This window comes from Heliangelus exortis, chromosome 4, assembly GCF_036169615.1.
Source record: "Heliangelus exortis chromosome 4, bHelExo1.hap1, whole genome shotgun sequence".
NCBI lineage: Eukaryota > Metazoa > Chordata > Aves > Apodiformes > Trochilidae > Heliangelus > Heliangelus exortis.
The window spans coordinates 4,141,987-4,168,268 of NC_092425.1; the positions used below are offsets into that span (position 1 = coordinate 4,141,987).

At 40.1% G+C, this 26,282-nt stretch overlaps 1 protein-coding gene across 2 annotated transcripts in view; it reads left to right on the forward strand.

The window, feature by feature from the left end:
* The first annotated feature begins 1,768 nt into the window (after positions 1 to 1,768).
* ENPEP (glutamyl aminopeptidase) overlaps positions 1,769 to 26,282 on the forward strand; it is a 33,003-nt gene continuing 8,489 nt past the window's right edge. Inside the window, exons 1-10 of one of the 2 annotated variants that reach the window (XM_071742705.1) lie at positions 1,769 to 2,635; positions 7,693 to 7,834; positions 10,192 to 10,323; positions 13,862 to 13,982; positions 16,060 to 16,214; positions 16,835 to 16,948; positions 18,094 to 18,228; positions 22,386 to 22,451; positions 23,839 to 23,904; positions 25,127 to 25,278. In XM_071742705.1, coding sequence (XP_071598806.1) covers positions 2,022 to 2,635; positions 7,693 to 7,834; positions 10,192 to 10,323; positions 13,862 to 13,982; positions 16,060 to 16,214; positions 16,835 to 16,948; positions 18,094 to 18,228; positions 22,386 to 22,451; positions 23,839 to 23,904; positions 25,127 to 25,278 — 1,697 coding nt within the window. In that variant the 5' untranslated portion in view covers positions 1,769 to 2,021. The remainder of the gene's footprint in view (positions 2,636 to 7,692; positions 7,835 to 10,191; positions 10,324 to 13,861; positions 13,983 to 16,059; positions 16,215 to 16,834; positions 16,949 to 18,093; positions 18,229 to 22,385; positions 22,452 to 23,838; positions 23,905 to 25,126; positions 25,279 to 26,282) is intronic. The other variant, XM_071742706.1, reaches the window with a different exon arrangement.

The following is a 26,282-nucleotide window of genomic DNA, read 5'->3' on the forward strand; positions in this document are numbered from 1 at the left end:
AGTCTCTCCTCATTAGCTTGTAATAGCTTTTACTGCTAGTGCTGTTTTTAAGGCTTAGGATAAGAAATTCATACATATTTGTTATTTAGGACCAGCTCATCCACATGTTTTCTAGCTCTTCTTGAAAGAATTAATTGTTAACAGTGAAGAAATCTGGAATTCTCTCCATAACTGCAGCAAATAACCTGTTCTGCAGTCTATAAGCTCAAACAGCATTTTTCATCTTCAGATTAAAAATGCAACAGAAAACCTCACAGCTAAGGAGAATGAAAACAGGGCTGATACAAAAAGCATGCCTGAAATCAAGACACATTCACTATCTCATCACTTTACTATCTTAGGGTCTGCTGTGGCTTAAGATGTCTTATTTAAAATCTGCTCTTGCTCTTTCACCTTGTCCTGTCCAATCAGAGTAAAAGAAAGGATGAAATATTTTTAAATGTTAAGACCATGATCTTCAATACTGGCTCTGTTGCTGGAAGTTAAATTCTTACCCAATCCATTAAAGGGCACTGGTTTCCCATGTCATGTCGAGTTTGGGGAAGTAATAAAAACAGACATAATGTGAAACAGATTTTTAGCTTTCTGCTTGATTGTCGGGGTTTTTTGCACTGGTTCTTCACTTTTGGAATTATCTGTGTAAGAGCCAATATGATGCTCTGCAAAAAGACCTTTTTTCCCTTGGTTTCTGTTAAAAAACCTTGCCTTCAAAACAAGATGATATATGTAATGTGTTGTGAATGCTGGTGCAGACTGGGTGGCTGAAGTGCCCCGTGGTGGCTGGTGATATTTCAAGGGGAGACTTACAAAGCTTGTGAGTTCCATTTCCAAATAAACTGGATGAAGCCTGTCCTGGAAAAGCTCCTTCCCTGATCCAGTGCATCTCACTTGGAGCAAGTGAGAGTTGTCAGAGAGTTGTACCTGAGGTGAAGAGTAATGTTAATCTGTCTCCTAATGAAACAAAACAGGGGGCATGAGCTCCAACTGCTGGGCCCAATTAAAAATCTACTCAAGTGGGATCCAGAAGTGGAGAAAAAGGGTTAAGAGATCCATGACAAGGTCTTCAGTTCTGAACTGTTTTCCTTTAGTTCAGTATCAAGTAAAGTCAAGACTGCTGCTGTACTGCTGCATTAGTGCTCTGGGTTGATGCAGTGACATTTTCAGTAGCGGGGAAGGGCTCTTCTCCCCCAGGGATGGCTCATGTAAGTGGCAAGGTGATGCTATCCCAGGCTACCAATTTTCATGCATGGTTATGAGCAATCTCCTGAAAAACTCATCCTATAGGACATGTTTTAGAGACTGAACCTGGTGATCAAAATTTATTGTTCCACTGTGTATTCTTCTGCCCATAACTGCCTTGAATTACTTGGCACAGGTAAATGAGCCTAGAGGGGAGGAGAAATAGATGAAAAGGCCTTGAAAGGTGTGTGATTTTTGCTGGATTTTTAAGACTCTGAAGATGTCATTTCCCAGACTATAGTGTAGAAGCTCAGAAAATCTTTTCTAGTAAGAAGAAAAAGCTAAAAAACCCAAATAAAACACAGCCAGGGGATAAAAAGGAAGAGGTGGTGGAAAAAGGTTGAGAGTTTGAAGTAGTTATACCTCTATCTGCAAACTCTTTCTGAAAGCTGCTGACAGAGTTTTGGCATCTGCTCATCTCCTAAGTGCTGATTAACATAGCACTGTTTTATATTTAACTCAGGCCAGAGCAGGAGGGGTTAGGGGTGGGGTTGTGCTGCTTATAAGGGGAGCAGGGCAGGAACAATGTTCTTCTGTGTTGATTCCCTCCGTCTCCCAGCCCAGCTGCACTCCTTTTGATCATTCCCATTTCCTCCTCAAGCGTGTTATTTTTAATTAATTGAGTGTCTCGTGGAAAGGGAGGTGGGGGAGACAGGCAGGGAATAGCCACACGATTAAAATACACCCCAAGTCTGCTGAGTTTACTGAATGCAGGTGGTGAAGTGACTAATAAGCTTTTTTACGGTTAATGTTTTGCTCTGAGAACAGACCCGGGATCAGAGATGGAGGGGATGGATTTTGAGGATGAGAAGTCCAAGAGGTACTGCATGAAGACAAAGCATGTGGCTGTCATCTGTGGAGTCGTGGTAATTGTAGGTCTTGCTGTGGGGCTTGGTGTGGGACTGAGCAGACCTAAATCTCAGCAGCCTTCAGAAGAACCAGATCAGCCAACAGAACCTCCCCCTGTGGTGGATTTGGGTCCCTGTCCTCCTAAAAATGATGAGAGTGGAGAATGGAGACTTTTCAGGCTACCTACTTACGTCAAGCCTGTCCACTACGATCTGGAAATTAAGCCTGAAATGGAGAAAGACTTTTACACTGGGACAGTCAATATTTCTATTGCTTTGGAAAAACCTACCAACCACCTCTGGCTCCACCTGCGAGAGACCAAGATCACAGCAATGCCCACACTGCAGAAATCTTCAGGACAGCAGATTGCTCTGGTCGAGTGCTTTGGGTACCAGCCACAAGAGTACATAGTGATGAAGGCAGAAGCAGAGCTCTCTGTCACTGATGAAAATGATCCCTACATCCTCACTCTCAAGTTCCAAGGCTGGCTGAACGGTTCCCTGGTTGGGTTTTATAGGACCACCTACACTGAGAATGGACTGATCAAGTAAAGCATTTTTCTTTTATTAACTTTCTTCTGTATTCCTTCTGCCACAGGCCTGCTCTCTTCCTTTTCCAGCTTTCCAGTCTTGTCTCTCACCGACTTGCTGACATTTCTGGGCTGTTCTTTAATTTTCTCATTCCCCTAAGGAAGATGCTATATTCAAAACCCTTTGGCTGTTGATAAGCAAAAGCAGGCTGGAGAGATGTGGGGCTTGTTATTATTTTTCTGAAAAACTTCTCTGTCTCTACTGGTCCCAGATTACCTTTGAGGTTTATGAATGGCTCCCTCAGAGAGCTGGAGGGACTGAGGCCTCTGTTTATCCCTGTAGTACAATAAATAGCACACAGCTCTCACCACTCTCTCCTGGTTTTCGTGTAAAAAAACTCTTGTGATGGTTTTCCTGACACTGTGTTTCCTTGATGTTGTAAGCCTGAGGAATAAGCAAACCAGAATCTCCCTGTCCTGAAGCTGATTTAAATTATGGGCAGGAATGCCCAAACAATGATGATGATCTTTGACTTGTCTTTTTCTCTGCTCCAGCTCCTCCTTTTTAATATATGAGTATTTATTGAAAGGTTACAAAGCCTCTGCCAGTTCATGTAACCTTTTTCACTGTCCAGGTTGGCACTGATTCAAGGTGGGAGCTTAAAAAGCCATTGCCTGCTGCTCAGAAGCATTTCTTTGCAGTTCATGTATGGAGAGGAAACTCATCCATTTTCCAATATTTACATTTTTGAAGTAATTCATTCCAGTTTTGCAGCTAGGAGATAAACTTGGGTAGACTTTTCCAAGCCTCTGTATCAGGAATATGGAGACAAACATGGGTGTGTTTTCAAGGCACTTGTTTGCCCTCCTGGGAAAATGGTGTCAGGAGTGAGAGGCACATCAGCTCTGTTCAGCTGCCAGGAGAAGCAGTGGCAGCAAATCCAAGAAGCAGAGGAAAAAGCAAGCTTTGTTTTTTCATACTTAAAACATAGTTACCTGATCTTGGAGGAAGTCATGTAGAATACAGCTCAAACCCTAGCCAGGTACTTCTTGTTTTCCTCCATCAGGAACTCCAGGATTGCTCTGAACATGCTTTGGTTTTGTATTTTGAGCATCTGACATCCTCAGAGGAGTTTGAAAATATAACAGCTTAGCATCTTCCTAAATTGAGGTGTGTTACTTCCTTTTTATTGGTGAAGGATACCTTGATATTAAAGGCATTGCCCCAGGTCTCTCCCTACACAGCAGGATTAGAATACAGAGCTCTTGAGTCAGAGAGCAGGAGGGGTGAGTGCCCATCCCTCAAATCAGACAGTGTAGAGGGACAAGGACCAAGCATCAGGCAGAAAGGAGATTTTCATAAACTAAAGAAAGCATAAAATACAAGTTCACCTTGAGAGGATTGCTACTTCTTCATTAGGATACTAGGAGCTATAATTAAAAGTTGGACTGTATGATCTTACAGGGCTTTTCCAACCTGAAAGATTCTGTGATTGCAAGGATGATCCCAGCCAGCAGTCTGAAACCAATGCAGAAAGTAACTGAGCATTAGTGCATTTGTTGGGCTTGAGAAAGGCTCTAATGAGAATGAGTGAAGGATTTCTGGATGTTTTATGGTGAAGTTTAGGCAGATTGTTTGTGGAGCTGGAAGAGGTAATGTCTGTGGTAATGGTGAGAACAGCTTTGAACTGAAAGCAACCACCAGGCAGGTTGCTGCTATGCAGCATGAGGACAGGTGATAGGATGGGGGGTGAGAAAGGGTGGTAAGGGAAAGTTTTTTTTAATTAAAAAATGCATTTTACCCTGGTTTTCTACTCAAAATCAGTGCTGACTGGAATTAGCTCTTTTATTTTGCCTTTGCTTGTGGTGGACTTCACCTGGACAGCTTCAACCCAAATAATTCCTTTTTTTTTTTTTGTCAAGTTGTAAGTCAATACAAATCAGATCAGGTAATTGCAGAAGTTAAGCAAGTCTCTTAATAATGGGTACAAATATTTTATCATAGAGTGGCTAAGGTTGGAAGAGACCTTAATCATCTAGTTCCAGCCCCTCTGCCATGTTCTGGAACACCTCCTACTAACCCTAGAGCTCAAGGCTTCATCCAACCTGGCCCTGAAAACTTCCAGGGAGGAGGCACAGACAACTTCCCTGGGCATCCTGTTCCAGTGTCTCACCAGCCTCACAGGAAAGATTTCTTTTTTTCTCCTAATGTCTAACCTAGATGTAATAAACCTATTCCCCCATCCCTTCTGGTAACTGGGAGATACAGAGGGACCTTATGAGAGAATTAATAACCCTGGAAGTCAGCTCCCAGGGCTAAGCTGCTCCCCAGCTGTCTGTCTGTAAGGACAAAGGTTTGCTATAATGCTTTTTGTTTACAAACTGGGCACCAGGCCAGGCTCTGCTGTTGCTCAGCTTGAAATCTCCCACCAGATTTGGTGGAAAACAAATAGTCATGTGCTGAACATGCCTGCAAGTCTGTGATCCTGAGGAGGCTTAGGGAGAAGAATGCCTCACCTGGGTATCCTGTTCAGACAGATCACACCTTGCTGTCAGGACAAAGGTGCTTTTGGACATGCCCAGAAGTGGATCCTGAGGTAGACTGGGAATGCAACTATTTAAATGGGCTTCTGTGTGTGGGGGGAGGAAAGTAGGAACTTTAAAAATGGAGATTTTAGACACAGAGCTACCTAGATCCTGTGGGTGCCTGGATCCAGCTGTAAGAAATGAACTCCTTTGGTAAAGCTATTCCTCTGTCTGCACATTTCAGTTCCCCTTTGATGACAGGGGAATAAGAGCCTTTCCTTCCTTTGCATCATTCAGTGAGCATAAATACATTTCTGTTGTTTTATTTTTTGGATGTTAAGGAAAAAAGCCCAACAAGAGTCCCTGCCTGGTTTAATGTTTTCTTTTAATTCATTAATTCCCCTCAAGGAATGCACTAAAAACCCCTTTTCTTAATGTTACAGATAATATAAACATGTCACAGCAGTTGGTTTTGATTTTGTGTTACTATTAGTGACAAGGTAAGGCTTCCCTTCTATAGAAATTATCTCTGTTCTCCTAAAAGGAGAGCAAGAGACTTATAAAAGATATTCAGCTGGGCACATCTCTAGCAGGGAGAATTGCATTTAGTATTTTATTGACTAGGGAAAGGCAATATATTCTTTAGTGTACAGAAGTAGCACTACTGGATTTATTCCTTAAGGAAAAAAAATTCAGAAGAAGCAATAAATACAAATTTAGGGAAAGACTAGGAGAAAACTGCTTTAATTAGCTAAAGGGAGGAGATTTTTGTACTAACTCCTTGTGTTTTAGGAGAAAAAAAAAGGGGGGGGGAAATTCATCATGCAACTCTAGTTCACATCTAAAAGTCTGGACGTCAACACCAAGTAGAAGTGCAGAATCCACTAAGGAGTAAAGAAAATCTTCTCTAAAATCTGCATTACACAGTTTGAAAGGAAATCACAAGATTTCAAGTCACTATTGCCACTTGCATCCATGCCATAACCTGGAGTTCTCACCACCTACCCCTCAGGAGTGATAGTGCCTGGGTTTTGCACTGTTACTGCCTGTCTGACTCAAGGAATATATGAGAATAGATGGGCTGTCACCTTATAAATCAACAAAGATATCACAGTGTTACCAGTCGGTAGGAACAAGATATAAATGTGTCAAAATATATAGCAATTTTTTTAGCAATAGCTGTGAAGTGTTGCCCTCAGGACTTGAAGTTAACTTAATTGTGAAATAGCTTTCAAATCCTGCAAGAAGTGGAGGATGACATCAAATAATTTACCAAGCAAAAAAAAAAAAACCTCTATTGAGCTTGAGGCTATGTTGAGGTGAATGTTCATTGTGCTTTCTGCCCATGAACTTTTGAGTTGCTTTTCCAGTGAACAGGAATGGGAAGCACATGGATATATTACCTTCACCAGGCTTGTAAGTGACCCCTGCTACTACAAGTTGGTAATGACCAGTTTAGTATTTAAGCACCACAGGGAAATGCCAAGGGCAAGAGAAACATGGAAAAAATTGGTTGTCAAGTCAGCTTGTGGGATTGGACCTGTAATTTATGATGTACACTTTTAATTACTTTTTGGAAAGAAAACCTTAATATAGTTGGAGCAGCTGTAGAACTGCTGTCAGAAAATGCTCAGCATTCCAGATTAATTGAAGAAGCATCTGTGATCCCTTTCACCATCAATCACTGGAGAACATGTTCTGCCACTCTGTGGTTCATTAGCTGGGGAGCCCCATGACACAGTGAAGAGCAAGCACACAATACAAACATTCATAACCTTTGCCTTTTTTTCTTTTTTTTTTTCTTTTTTTTTTTTAATATGTGAACTCTATTGTCTGGCTCTTCCAGTTGTTTTGTCGGAACTGAAATAATTATCTCAACCCCTCAGCATGGATAGCAGAGTATCACTTAGGTGTCAGGATGTTTGCCTGGACTTTCAAGACTTTCTCCAGAAGTTTGATGAGTGGAGCCAGGAGAGCATAAAAGCACCAGCAGAAAACTGTGCTTGGTAACAGCAGAAAAAGAAACACATGAGCAGGATGAGACTTTAGGGGCACTTAATGCTAAGGTGTCTTCTCAGGAAATGTTCAAGATTCCAGACCGTGATGTTCTCCAGTGGGGAAACAACACACAAAGTGATTTAAGTAAACATCCCAATCCTAGAACCCTAATTTTGTTGCAGATGATACAATCAGTGGTTTATTTTAAGCACAAAAAATGAAAGGAAAAGATCATCAGAGAGGTGAACAAAAGTTTTACCGTCTGGGAGGGGTCACTTATATTTTATTGCCTGGTTCCTACAAGTTTTTAATGATAAGCAATAAGTTTCAGTTTGCTCTGAAACCTCGAGGTTGTTTGCAGACTTGACACGTGCCTATACGGTGTCAGCTTGTGCATTTCTGGTGTCACCTGCTTTTATGAAGGGACAGGTACATAAAAATATTTGCAGCTAACTTTATTTTGTGAAATGGCTAAAAAGCTATGCTTAGAAATTGCAGACAAGGTTTAAAAGGTGTATAATGAAACCTTGCCAAGGTGTTGCTTGTTTCAGGAGCATTGCAGCGACCGATCACGAGCCAACAGATGCACGGAAATCATTTCCTTGCTTTGATGAGCCCAACAAAAAGGCAACTTACAGCATAAATATCATCCATGAAGACACCTACAATGTACTTTCCAACATGCCAGTACAGGTATGTACTTCCCAACTCCTCTCCTGAAGTGCAATGGTTCTCTAAAGCCACTGGAAAGGTAGAATGGATTGCAAGGTCCCTGTGCTTTCACAGCCTCTACAACCCAGGCACTGTAAATCTAATGGTTAAGAAATATTCCATAATATTCCAACTGTTCAGCTGGTCAGGACTTCCAGTGGTTCATCAACACACAACATGGCAATGGAGAGCCAAATCCAAAGCAGAAATGAAATGTCTCTTCTGTCTTTAGCTAGCTGGCCCTCTGTTCAGATATTCTAGATGAGCAACCCCTACTAAATAAATATAAATATAAAAAATATAAATATAAGTATAAATATAAATATAAATATAAATATAAATATAAATATAAATATAAATATAAATATAAATATAAATATAAATATAAGTATAAATATAAATATAAATAAATATAAATATAAATATAAATATAAATATAAATATAAATATAAATATAAATATAAATATAAATATAAATATAAATATAAATATAAATATAAATAATATAAATATAAATATGGAATGGCAGGTTGTTCAGTCAGACCAGGGGAACTCTGAGAATGAATACTCTGGAAGACTTCCCAAAAGGGTAGTTTAAAATAATCACTGAAACTACAGAAAGTTCCAAAGTGAAAGTCTTCTGACAGCAATCTAATGGCAAAGGATCCTGCTAGCAAAGCAGTCCAGAATTATGATGTTTAATAATACAGGATTTAAAATCCCATCTGTCAGCTTATGGGTGTGGACACTTGTCATTCTACCATGACTATAATTTCCTAAATAATCTATTTCTGGAGCTGGTGGGTCAAATTCCAAGTTTTATACAAAATTCAATGGCATCATTGATATGTCTCTGGGCCTTCTGGAGGCAGATTCAATGCCTTTCAGCTAAGAGAGTTTCTGATGAGCAGTTTAATTGAATGTGTAGTTCAATGTGTAATTTCTAATAAATATGTTCTGAAGTGGGAGATTAATTGCCAAGTTAAAAAAAAAAAAAAAAAGCTTCCAGCCTCCAGGCTGTTGACATTTGCATCTTCCTAATCTCTCCCCCATGTAGAAAACAAGGGTCTGCTTTACTGTGTACTGTCTGATTTAGAGTCCCCCAAACCTTAGCTGTCCCCTAGCAGTACAGGCAAGGGAACTGTCACCCATCTGATACAAATTTAAAGCTCTGACCTATTATTACTAAAAATATTTCTCTATCAGAGGGCATTAGGCACTTTTGTTTGCTGTATCTTTGCTCACAGAACTCAAGTGAAGGTACCAGCAAGGAAGGTGAGGGGATGAGACAAGATGTTATCAAGATTTAGTGGGGTTTGAGATTTACTTCACACCTTTTCATGTGAACTTTGCCTCTAAAATGGACAGGAAAAATAAAAAAAAAAGAGGTTTTCAAAGAACCAGCTATCACTTGCTAATTAATTTGCTAAAATCCAAGAAATGGCAAGGAAATGTAGATTTTTCTGAGTTCCTATTTGGGTTTGACTCACAGATGATAGCAGGGCACTTAATCTGATGTGCTCACAAGGTCAATAACTCTGTTCTTAATATGCCAAATCATTCCAGTAGATGGGAAAGTGATAGTTGGTAGGTGCAAGACACATTGTGTGTTACGTGTCTTGTAGTATTTTTTGTGGTTTGGAGCTTTCTAATCAACTTGGCAAAATAAACCCAGCAAAATCAGAAGCTTGTACATTTACCTTGTATTTTTTCACTGGAATGAATTGGGTTTTTTTACTTTTTTTCACTGAACTTCTGACTTTTATGGAAGAACAAAAGATATTAGAATAAGTCAAATAATATAGAAGTTGATTGCTAATATCCCTGTGAAAAGGGATTTATGAATTCATCTGTGAAAAGATTTTTTGCTCATGGAATCATTTTACCTGTAACATTCACTATCTGTGCTTTATTTATATTTTATTTATTTATGTCCTATTTAAGTTAGTCATGCAGTCAAAAGCCAAAAAAATTGTAAGACAGACAATACAGAAAAGGAATTACAGAAATAACTAAAGAGAGGATGAAATTAATAATAAATAAATAAATCAGAAATAATAAGTAATTAGAAGTAATAAATAAATTAGAAATAAATAAATAAATAAATTAGAAGCAGGTAAGCTTACTTAGAGCAGAAAAACAGAGTCCTATTTCACATATTGCAGAACAAACACTTCATCTGTTCTCATGCCACCAGCAATAGGATGCCAGAAGAAGTGGACCTGGAGAGGGAATTTATCTTTCCTGTGTGGCTGCAGCCCTGGTAGAAATATCGTACCCTCTCCTGCATGTGTTTGCAATTCAAAAAAATCATATTAATTCTTTTTCTATTTCTGCAGCAAACTGTACAGCTGGGTGATGGCTGGAATCGGACAACTTTTGAGAAGACAGTTCCCATGAGCACTTACTTGGTGTGCTTTGCAGTGCACCAGTTTGTGCCAGTAGAGAGAATGTCTGCTAGTGGAAAACCTGTAAGTCCTGCTGCAGCCTGAATGACAGATGTACACTGATTTTCATTACCAAAAAAACCAAAAACAAAACCAAAACCCCAACTCTTTTTATAATACAAAGAGGAACATATCTTTCCTCTCCCTATAACCTATTTTATGCAGCCTATTTTCACTGTGGTCTTTCTGACCTTGACTACTGTGTTTTGCAGTCCTTCCCTGTCTCCTCTCTTGGTGAGGTCCCAGGCAGTACCTCCCAGACAAGGCACCTGGGTGAAGAAGGAGCATTATTTCAGCATTATTTCTCCATCCTCTTCACTGACTTGAAGCCCAGGGTGGGATGTATAAGCCCTGGGGTACAAAAGGCCACAGACAGGAATAGTTTGCAGTTTTCCCTGGGTTAAAAGGTGTGAATCTATGCACTTGATGTTTTCCTGTTTATAGTTATGGAGAAGTAAGGCCACAGCACTAAGTGGCTCTAATACTCATTATTTTACTAATCAATTATTATCAATTATTTTACTAATTTTATCAGTGGCTAAAGACAACTGACCAGTGGAAGTTCTTTACAGATAAATATAGAAATGTTTGCATTCACATCTGGTTATCTGGTAGGTGTCCTAATCAAGTGAGCATGGCTTGTAGAGATCCCCAAAGTGCTGATCCAGTTTTTAGCAAGGGTTCTGGTTTAGTTCTGTGCTGAGCCCTCCCTCCTCTACACCCTTGCTAGCATCATGCTGCACACTTACATTATTTCTTGACAAATAACTAAAGCTAAATTACACTTAGCCAAGCAAATGGAGCTGGGTTTGAGGTAGTGATGTGATATTCTGAGATCTCTGCTCTTTGGCTGAGTAATTGGCAAAACAGGAGAACATTATAGGCCACCCAGCCACCCAATTTTGTTAACCAGATGCTCCATTCATTATCAGGAGCAGGACTTTGGTTATTTGGCCTCAATAGATATTCTCTAGAGCTCAGTTATTTTAAGAGGTGGAATTTGTGCATCTTTTGTAGAACAAAGTGCAGTTAAAAAAAAAAAAAAAAAAGACAAAAAAGTTAATATTCTCTCCTTGTCCATGCCATACTCTGAAATACGGCTCTGAGGACAATTTTTGGCTTTTTTTTTTTCCCCAAGCAAAACAGCAAAGCTCACAATGATCCTGACTAGTTGTAGCTTTTCTAAATAGAAGCAAGTATTCACTGAAACATGGTAATTAAAGTGTGTGTGTGTGTGTGTGTGTGTGTGTAGAAGCAGGGGTATTCATGTCAGTACAGAGACTGCCTGGAGAAACTAATCCAGACCTTGGTTACTACATATTTTATTACCTCTGTTCAGTACACAATGTCTGAGGACTTGCCTGCACTAGAAAACTTGGGTTTTAGGTGAGGTTAAAACCAGAACTGTTTCCTCTCTCTTGGCATGGACGTAGTTTATATATGTGTAAGATTGTTTCTAATTAAGGGGGCCATGTAACTTGACCACAAAAAAAAAAAAAAAAAAAAAAAAAAATACCTCTCCCCCAGGAAAATCAGGCTATTTAGAATTTTTAATCAGACATTTCAAAGTCCTTCTCCTAACCAAGCTGTTCCTTTCCAAAAACTTTGAAGCCCAGACATGCAGTGAGGTATTTAGATTCACTGGCTGCTGAAAAGAACATTCCATAGTTTGCTGTGTAAATTGCTAGCAATAAATCCCTCATTCAGCATAAGGTACCCATGTTATCCATGTATTACTTTCATAAACAGCAGCAAGAGAATACAGCTCAGATGGAAAATTATTTAAAAACCATTATTCATGTTTAAAAAACATTGTCCTTGTTAGGACATTTATGAAAGGAATGGTGGGAAATGCACCTGCAGCTGGGAACGATTGGCCTGAGCTGATTACCTGTCAGGTACCAAATGTCTGGTTTGGAAAATCACAGAGGAGAGTACAGAAATGAAACCCAAAGTCAGTTCTAGTGCATGCTGAAGGTTTTGGAAACCATTAATATGGATCAGCTAGGGGACCAAAGACTGCTAAATTGGGTAAAGAGCTTACTGGAGTGGAAATTGCAGATTGTAATTGCATACTGACCCTGAGGGAAATCCCCTGGATGGAATGGATTCCCAATTGAATTTCATAAGCTTTTTTTAGTTTTGTTTTTTTTCGTTCCAGCTTTATTTCTGACCACTTTCCCATCCTCCTCTCTCACTGGAGGAAGTGCAATTTCATGGTATTGGAATCTAAGGGCTTCTAGAGTAGCTTGGCTCTTTTTTGGTCCCCAAACTCCTGGCTGTAAGACAGCAGTGAGGAGTAAACAAGCCACACCAACACAGCCAGAAGAATGTGGACCATTCAGAAGAGAAGCAGAGCCTGGAAAATTAGAGATCAGTTTTCCAAAAGCCAGGATCTTCTTACTTTCCACACTGGAGATTTTGGGGGACATTGAAAAGAACAACCTACAGTTCCTGCCAGTGGGAAATGGCTCTGCTCTGGGGCAGGGATTTGTGTGAGCTTTGAGACAAGGAGTTTGAGGGAAAGACACTTGAAAGATTCCATGAATTCTTCAGGCAAACTTTGTCTTCATGATGTAGAGATAACACCCCAAAATGCTTTTTTCAAGCTGTAGGCCTGCTCATCATGATTATGGGTGCCTCTGGTCTTCCAGGATTTGAGATTTTCTACTGCTTGCCAGCAGTAGCCAAAGCAGTCCCAGGCACCAAGACTCAGAGATGAAAAAGTCAGCTCTCAACACCTCATTCTGTGCATTAAGGAACCAAACATGCTCAGAAATGCAAGAAGAGCACAGAAATTGTCACTCATCACTCACAGGGCTACCAAACATGCCAGTTTTCTGTCTGGTGGAAAGAGACAGAAAGAGATTATTTTTGTTTGGGATTTCCAGAGGCACAGCAGCCCAGCAGGCATCATAGCTCTGACTGGGTGCTGGGTGCCTGGATGGCCCTAAAAAACACCTCAACCTGCATGAGCCAGCACATCTGGGAAGAATTACAGACCTGGTAAAACCAGATCTCAGAGGGGCTGAGATCTTCAAACATATAAGGATAAGAGAAAATTATTACAGTAGGAGGTAGGTAAGTTAGGAACAAGAAAAGGAGGCACTATGGGATTCAGATACATTTCAGGACAGGTGGACTCCTAAAAATTCATCCGATGGGATCAGTGCAGATCAGTGAGTTGCTCAGAACAAGTGTGTTCCTTTTGGTTGTGCTTGCCCAGGGTTTCTTATTGAAAAAAACAGGGCTTGGGGAAAGAGGAGCTCATATGCATCCAGGCCCTGCTCCAGGCTTGCCCATTGTGAGCTGCTGGACATGGGTCTTGGTAGTTTCACAATTTAATCATACTGGGGAAAACATGCTCAGATCATGTTGTTTGGGTCTCAGTTATGTCCAACATTTGCAAAACTTGGTTGAATAACTTCTCTGGGGTAAGGGAAGAGAATTCAGCCTCTTAAAAAAACCTGCAGTGTGATAGGTCTGCATCTGAAATGCCTTTTCAATATTTCTAATTCCTTGAAACTGAAGCCTGTTCTAATTATTTCTCTGTCTTTTACAGCTGAGAGTTTATGCCCAGCCCCAGCAAGTACACACAGCAACGTATGCAGCAAATGTAACAAAAATTGTGTTTGACTTCTTTGAAGATTACTTTAATTTGAACTATTCTCTTCCAAAACTAGGTGACTATTCATACCTATATTTTTCATTTTGTTAATTCACGGTCAGGGCTATGTTTCTGCTATAATTCTCTGTGCTTTGGTGGAAAAGAATATGAAAACTTTTGTTTCTAACTTCTGGTATTATGCTGGGATGTTTTAAAACTTTAACCGTGTAGTTCAAGATGTTTTTAAATATTATGATGGGAGGGTTGGTCTCAGTTTAGTTACTGTTTTCACAGTAGAGTTTGCTGAAGCATTGGTCTGAGCATGGTTATTTAAAAGTGTCTTGTGTAAAATCAGAAGAAACAATGGTGTCCTCAGAAAAGGAACATCATGAGCTAAAATAAAGCCAGAGAAGTTTTAGAGGAATATGGACCACTTCCATGAGAACTTCTGGAAAAGGGTCAGCAGTGAGATAAGTGAAGATGTAAACTGCCAGAGAAGATGTCATGCTATTTGTTATCCTTAGTGCAAAGTGGGTGTGTATCCACTTCTCAGAAAGATGAATATGGTCCAGAGTTGAACAAGAGTGGGCACACTATCAAATTTTGCCCATGGTTACAAAAACAAGCAAAGAAAAAGTAGTGCACTGAGCATCCTTTGGCTTGGTCCATCTGGACTCGGGATCTGATTTGTGCAATTTGAACTAATAAAGCTGGGAATCTAATGGGAGTTTTGGAAATGATGCCTCCTAAGGCCTCCAAGTAGGTAATTCAGTTAAGTTCATTAACTTAAAATGACAGAAAAATATTAAATACAAACTTGTTGAGGTAATGTAATGGGGTAAAAAAAATAAAATAAAGATCAGAACTTTGAAGACTATTAACAATGCTATACCTTTCATTGGTTATTCATACCTATCAAGCTTACCTGTCTTACTTGAACAACAGATTTTTACCTCCTCCTTTCAAACATCATCTGAGTTTAGTGTAAATATCTGCTTTTCAGCAACAGGTGGCTCAGAGAAACCCATACAATATGGTTTTCTTCTGCTCACTGGTGCCCAGTAATAACTGGGGCTACATCTCCACCTTGTTTCATATTCAAACTTTAATTTTCATAAAAATCTGATGATTTTGCTGTATGGACAGGGGCCTGCCTGTGCTACAGGGTGCACTGGTAACCCCAGGACAGTAGTATCAGAGGGAGGGTGCTTTTGTAGATTTTATACTGGTTTTCTCAGTGTCTCTCTGTTGGATCACTTATCTTGACTTACAATGGTGTTTCCTCACTATTAGAAGTCATCTTGATCAAACCTGATGAATCAAATATGCTTCTGCACAATATTTTATTTAGACCTTGTATTTCACATTAATTTGTGGCTTCTGGTATTGCCATTGCCCTTGTCATCCTCATTTTGGCTGCCAGTGGACTCCTTGCCAGACTATCAGCTTTGATTCTATAATCAAGTTGCTTATATTAACGTAAGAAATTCCTCCCTTCTGTGAGGGTTTAGTGAGTGTTGGTTGTTTTATTCAGTTTTAAGTCCATCTGTACTTTTTTGTTAACCCCCACAGAAAGGCTGCAGCCTTGATTTGCAGAAGTAAATGCCAGTCCAATTGAGCCTAGAGTTTTAATTTAAAGTTGTATTGATTACTGACTGTAAATGAGTGACCCCCACAAATTGCCAGGAGTAGAAGCAGATGCTGCTCCCTGCATGGGGGATTTACTTCAGTTAACATGTCAATAAATATTTTTAATACAAGAGTGTGACAAACGATGACATGCCTCATTATGCTACAGAGACTTTCAAGAGATTTACTGCCTGCAGCACATCCCCAGACAATACTGATACTTTTCTGGAGCCAAAATCATGGCCAAACCACGTGCTCCCAGGAGGTGGCATAACCTTTGCAGGACAGATCCTCACTTTGTGCAACTGATCCCCACTCTGCCAACCTCAGCAGAGCCAGAGAACTTGCAGTCAGCTGCTGTGGGTCAGTCCCCTGCTCCTTAAACACAGGTTATAGGGCACAGCAGGAAGCCAGAACCAGAAATAGTCAGCAAAACAGGCTGTATGGATATGCAGAAAGACAAGCTAATTGCTTTAATGATACAGTGGTAACCATTTTTTCTTTCTTTTTTTTTTTTTTTGTAGATAAAATAGCTATTCCAGATTTTGGGACAGGTGCTATGGAGAACTGGGGGCTGATCACATACAGAGAAACAAACCTGCTGTTTGATCCCAATGAGTCAGCCACTTCCAACAAACAGAGAGTAGCTGCTGTGGTAGCCCATGAGCTCGTTCATCAGGTACATTTTTGGACATTCATGATTCATTTTTTCCATTTTTCAAACATGTAGCTGCAACATTTTCATCTTGCAAACATTGCCATTAGCTCTGTCTCAGCATCTTCTGTGCGTGGGCACAATTTGATTGCAAATTATTGTGTCAAAACAGTTCCCCATTAGATCTTTGAAGTACCAGAACTTCTGCCTTTGAATTTTTCTCCTGAAGTTAGCTGCTTGGGTCCAGGCTGTGAGAGAGCTTAGGAAAATCTGTCTGAAATGCCTTAAAGGAACTGATTTGCATATGCAGATGTCTCTTTTGGGCAAGCAAATAGGGACAAGTATACACTGTGGAACACAGTCTGGAAACATATCCTTACAAGCACAAATCATCAAATCAAGGGGAAGAAATGAAAAACATTTTCAGTGGCAATCTCCCCAGTAATATGGGATTTTATAATAAAAGTGATGTTTTCACGTAAGAAGAGGCCTGAATTCCTACTTAAACTCCAGAATTAGGATAATTTTCATCTACCAACAGGAAGAAAAGAGAACAAATTCATGTTCTATATTGAGAAGTGAGATACTGAGATGTACTTTTACCATTCAGCTAACACTACCTCTTTCAATGTTCATAAATACAGTGGTTTGGAAATATTGTGACCATGGACTGGTGGGATGACTTGTGGCTAAATGAAGGATTTGCCAGTTATTTTGAGTTCCTGGGAGTAAATGCTGCAGAACCAGATTGGCAAATGGTAATTATTTTTGTCTTGTGGAGGGTTGAAGGAGCTGGGGGGAGAATTTTTTAAAGAGGGTAAAAATTAGATGAGGAAGATGAAGACTTAAAGTATATTTACAGAAAACCAAGGTAGTGAAGTGCAACATAAAGCAAAAGTTGGTTTAAGCTCTTCCACCTACTTATGTTATGGTCTGAATGCAGCCAAAGTAAACTTTGTGACATTTTAGTCTGCATAGAAGAGTCATTCTTTGTTAACAAGTGAGTCAAGTGTTTGGTTATCTTATGTCAAACAATACCTAAGTGGATTCTGGACAGAACCTTAGAAATTTTTCAAGGTTGTTTACAGGTCTAACCCTGGAAGATGGAGATTTTCCTTGATTTATTTAGTTGGGCTGTAGTGTCTCTTTATGGGACTTCTCTTAGGATTATTTTACCTCCACAGCTTGGAATATTCATCAAGGAAAATATCAGATCTCCTGTTCAGCTGCTGTCAGCATTGCAAGTGTCGTTCCAAATGCTCCAAGTCAGACAATCTCTACTTTGTACAGTGCAAAAATAGGGAGTGAATTAGAGGATGTGTTGTGCTAACAACATAAGAAAAATTTTAGTTATTGATCCTAAAATTTAAGGTATTTAAAATTTCAAGATCAAGAGCTATTTCAGTGTTATTATCATAATGAATATTAGAAAAGATAAATAGAAATTTATTCTTTTTTGTTAAATATTGGTTAGGAAGTAAAGGAGTTTTGTCTTGATTTTTAAAAAAAGTTATAATGTAATATGAATTACCAGCCTTGTATGGGGAACCCTGACTCCTTCCTCCCTCCTTTCCTTCCTCCCCAGCTCCATTTTTGCAAGAGGGGCCCATAATGTTTTGCAGATATTGTCACACTGCTGAAACTGGTAATAGAGGATCTTTTTTTTTGCCTAGTGTGTGGTTTTTGTGTTATGATACCCACAGGAAAACAGGATTTGCAAAAGGTAATTTGTCTTAGTTTAGGAAAAAATTATCCCTTCCCTCTCAAAGTATGAGTTTGCAATTCCTTCTTTCAAGGAGGTGAAATTTTACTCCAGGTACCTTCCCCTAGAGAAGCTGGACTTAGCCACTTATTTTGTGATAGGTTTGCCTTTGTTTCTATTCTAACTTCTTCTCTTTCTCAGCTTGATCAGGTTTTAATTGATGATGTCCTTCCTGTAATGAAGGATGACTCCTTGCTCTCTTCCCACCCCATTGTGGCCAATGTGTTATCTCCAGCTGAAATCACCTCTGTGTTTGATGGGATATCCTACAGTAAGGTAGGAAGGACCTCCTCTTGGTGTCACTTTGGCTGCAAAGAAAGTGGAGTGCAAAGGCTTGGGAGGGAAGTTAAAAGTCATAATCATAAATTATTGAGCCCACTTGGGCTGTGTCTGTGTGGAACTCTTTTCCTGGGACATTCCTGACTGTTGTCAGGCATGATTCAGTCAGAAGGGACCATGAGAGTACAGTCAGACACTGTGTGCCATGCAGACTGCTCACAGCATGCAGGGAAAGCAGTGTCAGAAGTTTCTGCCACCAAATCCATGGGGCTTTTAAGTTACCCTAAATTACCCTAAACCAGATACTGAGCACATCCCTCTCCTTTCACCTGATGTGCTCAGTTATGCCAAGCTTCATAACCTAATGCAAGGGTGGATGTCCAGATATCCTTTCTCACTTCTCCATCACACCTCTGGGACAGCCTAATTCTTCTTTTGAGGAAGCAAGACAGGAGACCAAGCAGTGAAAATGGGACAGTAACTTTTTATCTCACAGTTCTCACAGCATCCCAGCCACCTGAAAAGCCTTAGAAAGTATGATCTACAGCAGCTTCTACTGGCATTGGCTCCAGAACGGGAGATATGCTAGATCCACATTTTCCTGAGGGTTGTGGATCTTAAGAGTACAGTAATCTGTAGTTGGGGAGGTGGTAGAAGACATCCCATTAGGTGTTTGACAAGGATTTTGATCATCCTAGGGCTGTCCCCATCAGTGGGGACCTGTGCCTCTCCAGGCTCTCTAAGGAGCCAACTGGAACGAAATAAAAGAATATTCTGAGGATGCTGGTGCCATTCAGCTGCTGTTGTACCCAGCTGAAGGCTCCTCCCTGAGCCCTCTGTAGTACCAGTTGTATGGGGAGCAGCCAGGAACTTAGGGAAAAGCATCAAAGCATTAGAGGGGTCAGCAGCTGTGCTGAGGGTCACTGAGATGTGATCAGCAGGATCCAGGCTAGGAGGCTGAAGCCAGATCATGTACCCCCACATTAGATGTAACCAAAGTTATTTTGTCCCTAGAGAACCCTTAGGCAAGGAACAAAGCAGATTTCCCTCAGATTCCCTGGTCTCTAACCAGCCTGTTCCTTGGTGCAAGTGTCCTGACAGCACTTTTGCTTCTAGTTATTTTTTTCAGTGCATTAAGAGAAAAGTCTGAAGAAGAACAGGAGGAAATTCCCCTGTCCCTCTTCCCACCACATATGCCACCATGCTGAGGGAGGAGCTGGATGTGTTTCCTATAATGAGGGAAAAAAATTATCTGTCCCCTCTCAGATATAAAGAGTTTGCAAGTCTTTCTTTTGAGGAGGTGACATTTTACCCCAGCTGCTGGCTTTTATGACACCATGCTTCTGTTGAAACCTTCTTGTATGACTCCATCAGTGTTTTTTACTTAATGCCATCACAAGTTTCCACCGAACACACAAAATCCATCATTATAAAACCCTGCTTGCTCCTTTCCCTCCAAACTCCCATTATTAGCTAAGCACAAAGTATTTATTGCATTGACTTTAGCTTTAGCTGTTCAAGAATCTGTAGCCATAGATATTACTTTTATTAGCTAGACTCAATCCATCCATTTCCATCAGTTTTCTGTTTTCTATTGCTAAATCCTCTATTCAACAATATAACCAGTATTTATGGCATTGGAAGTGCCTCACAGTCAAATCATAAACCATGTGAAAACCTGCATTGTGTAACACTGCTTAAATCAAACTAACAAAAGGCAAAAACCATGCAGAAGTAAATCAAATACTCTGGGCCAAAATGTATTTTAGTGGTGAGCTAAGCAAGACACACACTTTTGTATGGCCTGAAAAACAATGGAGAGAAAAAAAAACTCCTTGCTTTTCCTCATCTCTTTGTGCCTAGAAAATTGCTTCATGAATTCATGGTTTTTTTTTTTAAATGAAAACACTTGAGAACTTGTGTATTGTTTGGGAACAGTGTGCTTGGGATATAATTTGGCTTGGGATATAATTTGGCTTGAATTAGAAAGTCTCCACATAGATTTAGGTCAAATTATTGGTGATATTTATGTAAAAATGTGCAACAAAATTAACGTTTGTCTTTTTGTCTTTACTTTGGCTCCTCTTTTGCATTTTTCTCATAAAAACAATCTCCTCATCATCACTAAACAAATAAAGCATAGTTTGGAATGCCCTCTGCTAGTTTCACCAAAGCAATTACAGGGTTTATAACAATCCCCAAACTCTAATGAATTGCTTCAGAGTCTGTGGGTCATTGCCATGTGCTCTGTAAGGGAACCTCTAATTGCTGCCTGATGAGGAGGGCATTGTGCACCTAGGAAAGCTGTACCAGCCCAGAGCTGGTGACTACACAATTATTGTATATAAATTTTTTATTCTGCTCTTAAAAAGTCATTGCATCTCACCTCTTCTTCAATTTAATCCTCTCTCTTAGTTCAAAATATTGTATTAAAGTAACAGTGAGATTTTTTTTGTGTGCTTGGAGTTGAAACATTGATTACCTTGTCAGAAAACAGATGCTTAAATAACTTCTGCTAGAAATTTGTTCTTGGATCCCCACATTTTAGGAACCTCCCAGCTAAAAAAGCTCAGGATTAAACATTCCACATTTCTGCTACACACAATCTTGTCATAGCCTTGGCTGTTACTACAGCTCTCTACAAGTTATGTGGGTGTTGATAAAATACTCATCCCTATGTCCCCATCAGACAACACCAGCTATTCAAATTGAGGCCACTGTCCTTAACCTCTCAAAACAGCTGAAAGAAAATTAGGGAAATACTGGTATTCTTATAACCAGTGGTTTTTTTAGGATGAGGGTTTCACTCCATCACAGACTATATGGGAGAGACAAGAGTAGGACTGAAAAGCAGTAGCAGAAGATGCAAGGGGATAGCCATACATCACAATTTAAAGGACAAGAAATCTTCTCTGTTCCCAAACATGTGCACAAGTGCATATTTCTACTCTGTCTTTTAAAATAAATGTGGGGGGATGGCCTATGAGAGGGGATACTAGATAAGAAGTGGCTGATAGACAGATTTAAGGAACTGAGGTACCCTATCAAATACATGTGGCCTTGTGATCACCATTAATCATCAGCAGTCCTATGAATACCAGTAATGGATCTCTGGTCTAAATTTTACTGAACAATTTTTTAACATATTTCATGACAATCACATTTAATTATTGTATCAGAAAAAAATATGTAAAAAAGAAATATGCTGTCCACCTTGACTCTGCAAGAAATGTCTGAGGCAAAACAAACACTTCTGCCATGATTTGTTCAGTCAAGTTGTTATTCTCAGACAAGTAACTAGGGGAGGCAGTATTTACTGAGAGTTCAGATAACACTTTTTTTCATCAGACAACTGGATTTTTAAACCATTCATAGCATTAGGCTCTCAGCTGCCCTTTGATTTAGTTCAGAGAATGAAAACCTGCTAATCCTGAAATCATATTTTGTGTTTTAGATTGGGTTTGCACTGGTTTTGTTTTTCATCATTGTGTGTGCATTCTGTTCTTTGTTTCATGTGATTCTTCTAGTTCTCTCTCATGTCTTCCCTTTGTTTCTTTCTTTTTTCAAGGTCCTAATCATTTGTTTTGGTTTGGTTTGGTTTTTGAGCCACCTGAGTAAGTAACTTCTCTGATCCCAGTTCTACCCTGCTTCAGGGTGCTCCTACACCAGGCCTTAGCAAAGACAACTGAAACTTGAGATGGCATCTCCAAAATGTAAAGCCTCCAACTTGCAGCTTTTTTTTGAGTTCTCTACCTGCTGGAGCATTCAGCAGAATTCCCTTCCCCTCTCTGGATGGGGCCAGTTCCCCAGCTCCTGTCCTGTTCAAAAGGAAGCAGAGAGCCCAACTCACATCAAGTGGCAAAGTGAGAAAATAACCCCCAGCAGCAGGACTCAGGAGCCCTTCTGCTGGCACAGCTGAACTTGGAAACAGGCAGGATCACAGCAGAAAGACCAACTCTCACATCCATAATTAAGCTCCAGCAGGCAGGCATGCTGTGCCACGAAGGAACAAGAAAAAAACACTTCCTTAGTCAGATGGATGGTTTCTATTTTTGCCTTATAAAATATTCATTCACATGTTGTTTCTTAGATGAATGGAAAGCCAGTGTTAGAGCAGCATGCAATGACCTTCTCCCCTTTCCTCTTTTCCTCAGGGTGCATCAATCCTCAGAATGATTCAAGACTGGATTACACCAGATCTCTTCCAAAAAGGCTGCCAGGTAAGGGTGACAACAAAACCTGACAGAAATGCAGCCCATCTTTGGGTGACACTAGCAAAGCCATTATTCAAAGTATCAGAGACCTTGGTATTGATAGCAAAAGTGTTTAAGTCATTTCAGCACTGAGTGGACAATGTCAAGAGGAAGAAGTTTCATGCTTGCCCAGAAGCAGGAATGTGAACTGCACTAGGATTGAGGCCCTAAATTCATCTTGAATTTTAATGGAGAAACCTTTTGCACCCTACTGTTATCCTGTTGTCACCCAGGCTCTCAGTTCTATGCAGCTTCATCCAGACAGAATCCTCCAGCTCCCTCAAACCTGCTGTGCAGGAACACTTGGATCTTACAAGCTCCTCTGTGTCATGAGACTGGGGCACTCAGTTCTAGAGAGCCAAGGTCTTGGGGAGTAGAAAAGAGAGATTATGCATAGTTTATTGTTCTTTCTCCTGGATTGAAAAATATGATGCTAAAAATTAGGGGAAGAAAAAAATTATGGAAAGAAAAAAATGTGAGAAAAGAGCCCTCTCAAAAGAGGAAGATTATCAGTCCTTTCCTTTGAACCAACATCTGTCATTTCTGAAGAGTTCTAGTGCAGATTTACCACATTTGTTCTTACCTCCCCTTCCTCTGGGAGAACACATTTATGGGCCACTACAAGATAGTTGTGCTTTCCTTTATTTTCCCTCTCACACATTCAGTCAGGACAGTTCCACAAGATGTGTAAATACAGCCAGTTTGTCCATAAGAGGCTACTAACTCCGCTCTGCTCAGGACCTTCAAGAACATTTAGGCAGGTGGCTGTGGCCAGGAGTGAAACAAACAGCACCATCTACTGACTACACATCACCAGCATCACCAGGATCCACATAACAGGGTAGGGAAGGACCGTGGAGCAGGCAGGTAAGGCACAGGACAGGAGTGTGAAAGAGATGCAACCTTAGCCAAGTATCATTATTCTTCATAATAATAATTTTGATCACCACTTAGAGGTGACCAGACTTTCCTACTACCACTCTGAGTTCACAGCCAGTGAAATCTCCTGGAAAAGCTTCCTCCTCCTTAACAGCCTTTTACATCAGACAGAAACCTGCAACAGAGTTTGCTGAGGTTGATTGAAGCAAAAGACAAACTCTTCAGGTACAAATTTATTTCCTACTAACAAGTCACACTTAAAAGTGCTGACTTCTAACATTAAAGGGTATATTGGAAAGCAAAGGAGTGTCATCAGCTGAATATTGATCCATTTAAACTGCTGAATATTGATCCATTTAACCTGCTCCCAATACTACCACTCAGTACAAGTGGTCCTATTTGAGTATATGAACTGTTTTCATAGGCAAAGAAGAAAGACCTGGTAGCATTTTCACAGACTTCTACCTCTCTCTAGGCATATTTGAAGAAACACAAATTCCAGAATGCCAAGACACAACAGTTTTGGGAAGCTCTAGAAGAGGTATGTTTTGCATCTACCCGACCCCTTGCTAAGAAACATTTCTTACCTAATCCATTGATTTCAGTTTTCCAAAATGTTTATATACTTGAGCTCTTTTGTCAATGAGAGATCACAAGCTAGGCAGCCTCCCACTGTATTCCAAGACATCTGATTTCTTTAAAATATGTATTATTTCCTCATTTTTTGGCATAAGACTGTGGAATACCAAACAAGAAAGGAGGCCTTGCTAACAGCCTACTACTTAAACATTCCCCCCACAATTCAAATGAATTTCATGGGTGAAAACACCCTCCATCTACCACACATATGTACCCCAAACTCTCCCTTATCTCTGCCCAGGTTCAGCTATTTGAACGTTCTCAACATTATTCATTCCCAAGTAATTTTGGTGCTTATCTGTGTCTCTAGCTTCTAAGTTCCAGTTGGGTTATTCCCTTTGCCACCATTTTCTGTTCTTTCCTTTTCTTGACTCTGGGCTCTTTCTCTCTGTTTGCTTCTTTACCCTCAAATGCCACCTGCACACTATCAGGTCCATCCCCTGATGATGTTTCCTTTCCTTCCACCACTGTGGACACCCACACAGCCCAAGCTGCACTTTCTGTCTCCTTTCAAGTTCTCATTTTCTGCTTGGTCTCAGACTTCTTCCTGCTCTTTTTCTGGTGTTCTGCATCTTCACATCACCTCCCTCGTCAGAAGAAAGAGTGATCCTAACTCTCTTTGTGCACAACTGGCAGCCTGGAGAGGCAGGGGCAGCTTTCTCCAGCTCTTGTCTCCAGGACAGAAATTCACAGTCCACAGGGCGGATTGAATTTTACATTAGTGCAGCTGCTGATGGTTAATACTATCTCCTCCTTCATGCTCAAAATGCAAGGAGACTCATGGCTTTGAAAAGTCTCTTTATGTCCTTTCAGTCCAGCTCAGTTATTTCCTCAGAAAAAAATAGAGAAATCTTAGGGCATGCAAGAAGTTTTAAAGGTTCTTCAGTGTTTCTTGTCCATGTTCCTGGGCAGTCTGCTGCCTGCATACTGCTCATTTCCTCTGTCCTTGTTCAGGTTTCCTCATTCTTTCTGTCAATGACACACACCATCAAAGGATTTTATGGACTATTTTTTGTACTGAATTTGCTCATTTCTCTTCCCCTTTCTGCTCTTCTTTCCCTAAGTACCATAATTTATTTTTTTTTCCCTGTTTGGACTGGATGTGCTTTTCCCGTTGTTCATAGGCAAGTAATAAACCTGTGAAGGAAGTCATGGACACGTGGACTAGGCAGATGGGCTACCCAGTTTTGGAGATGGGAAAGAATTCAATGCTCACACAGAAACGTTTCCTCTTGGATCCCAAAGCAGATGCTTCTCATCCTCCTTCTGACCTTGGGTAAGTTCCTGCTGTAAATGTCTGTGTAAAACAGGTAGAGATTCTGTACAGATTCCCTCCCTGAGTGGCATGCACATAGGCAGGCTTATACCCATTCTTTCTAAACTTACTCTCAGCATATGGTTTTTTAAACAAACAAACAAACAAAAAAAACCCAAAACAAACAAAATAAAACCAGCAGAAAGTTAGGTACAAATAAGTAGATTTAGATTGGATGCTAGGAAAAAATTCTTTACCATGAAAAAATGGAATAGGTTGCCCAGGGAGGTGGTTGAGGCCCCATCCCTGGAGATATTCAGGGTGAGGCTTGAGGAGGCTCTGAGCAACCTGATGTAGGTGAGGGTGTCCCTGCTGACTGCAGGGGGGTTGGACTGGGTGACCTCTGGAGGTCTCTTCCAACCCAAATTATTCTGTGCTACTATCATGTCAAATTTAGGGCAGCATCAGCCCTTTGTCACAGTGTTTCTTTCTCAAACAGAGCAGAGTAAAATTGGACAGGGCCTCTCAGAAGATTTTATGATTCTGAACAGCTCGGTGACTGCTGAAATCACCTCTTGAACCACTGCAAATTATGAATCTGCTACACTAAGGAAAACTGACACTAAATTGTCTCTGTCCAGAAATCAGATACTGTGATCCAGATATTGTATACCATGATAGTGTATTCCTTTCTCTATATGGTATAGAATCTATAATACATCACAGGGTCTTCACCCCTACACATCTTCTCTCCATGTCTTAAAACCATGAATTGTTGTGAAACAGTCAGTCAGGGTATAAATTTTATTAATCCTCATCAAGAGCTATTTTTCCCTAATAAACTTGGAATGGTATTGCTTCATTTTAGCCATTTAAAAGATATTTATTGAGTCAAAGCGAATTTCACCCATTTCTTTCCTTGAAAGGTTTCTTTCCTTGAACTAAACCAATAAAACCTGCCTGTATGAACCAGAACTAAACCTACCCAGATACTATTTTTCCTTACCTTGTACTAGTTTAATTTA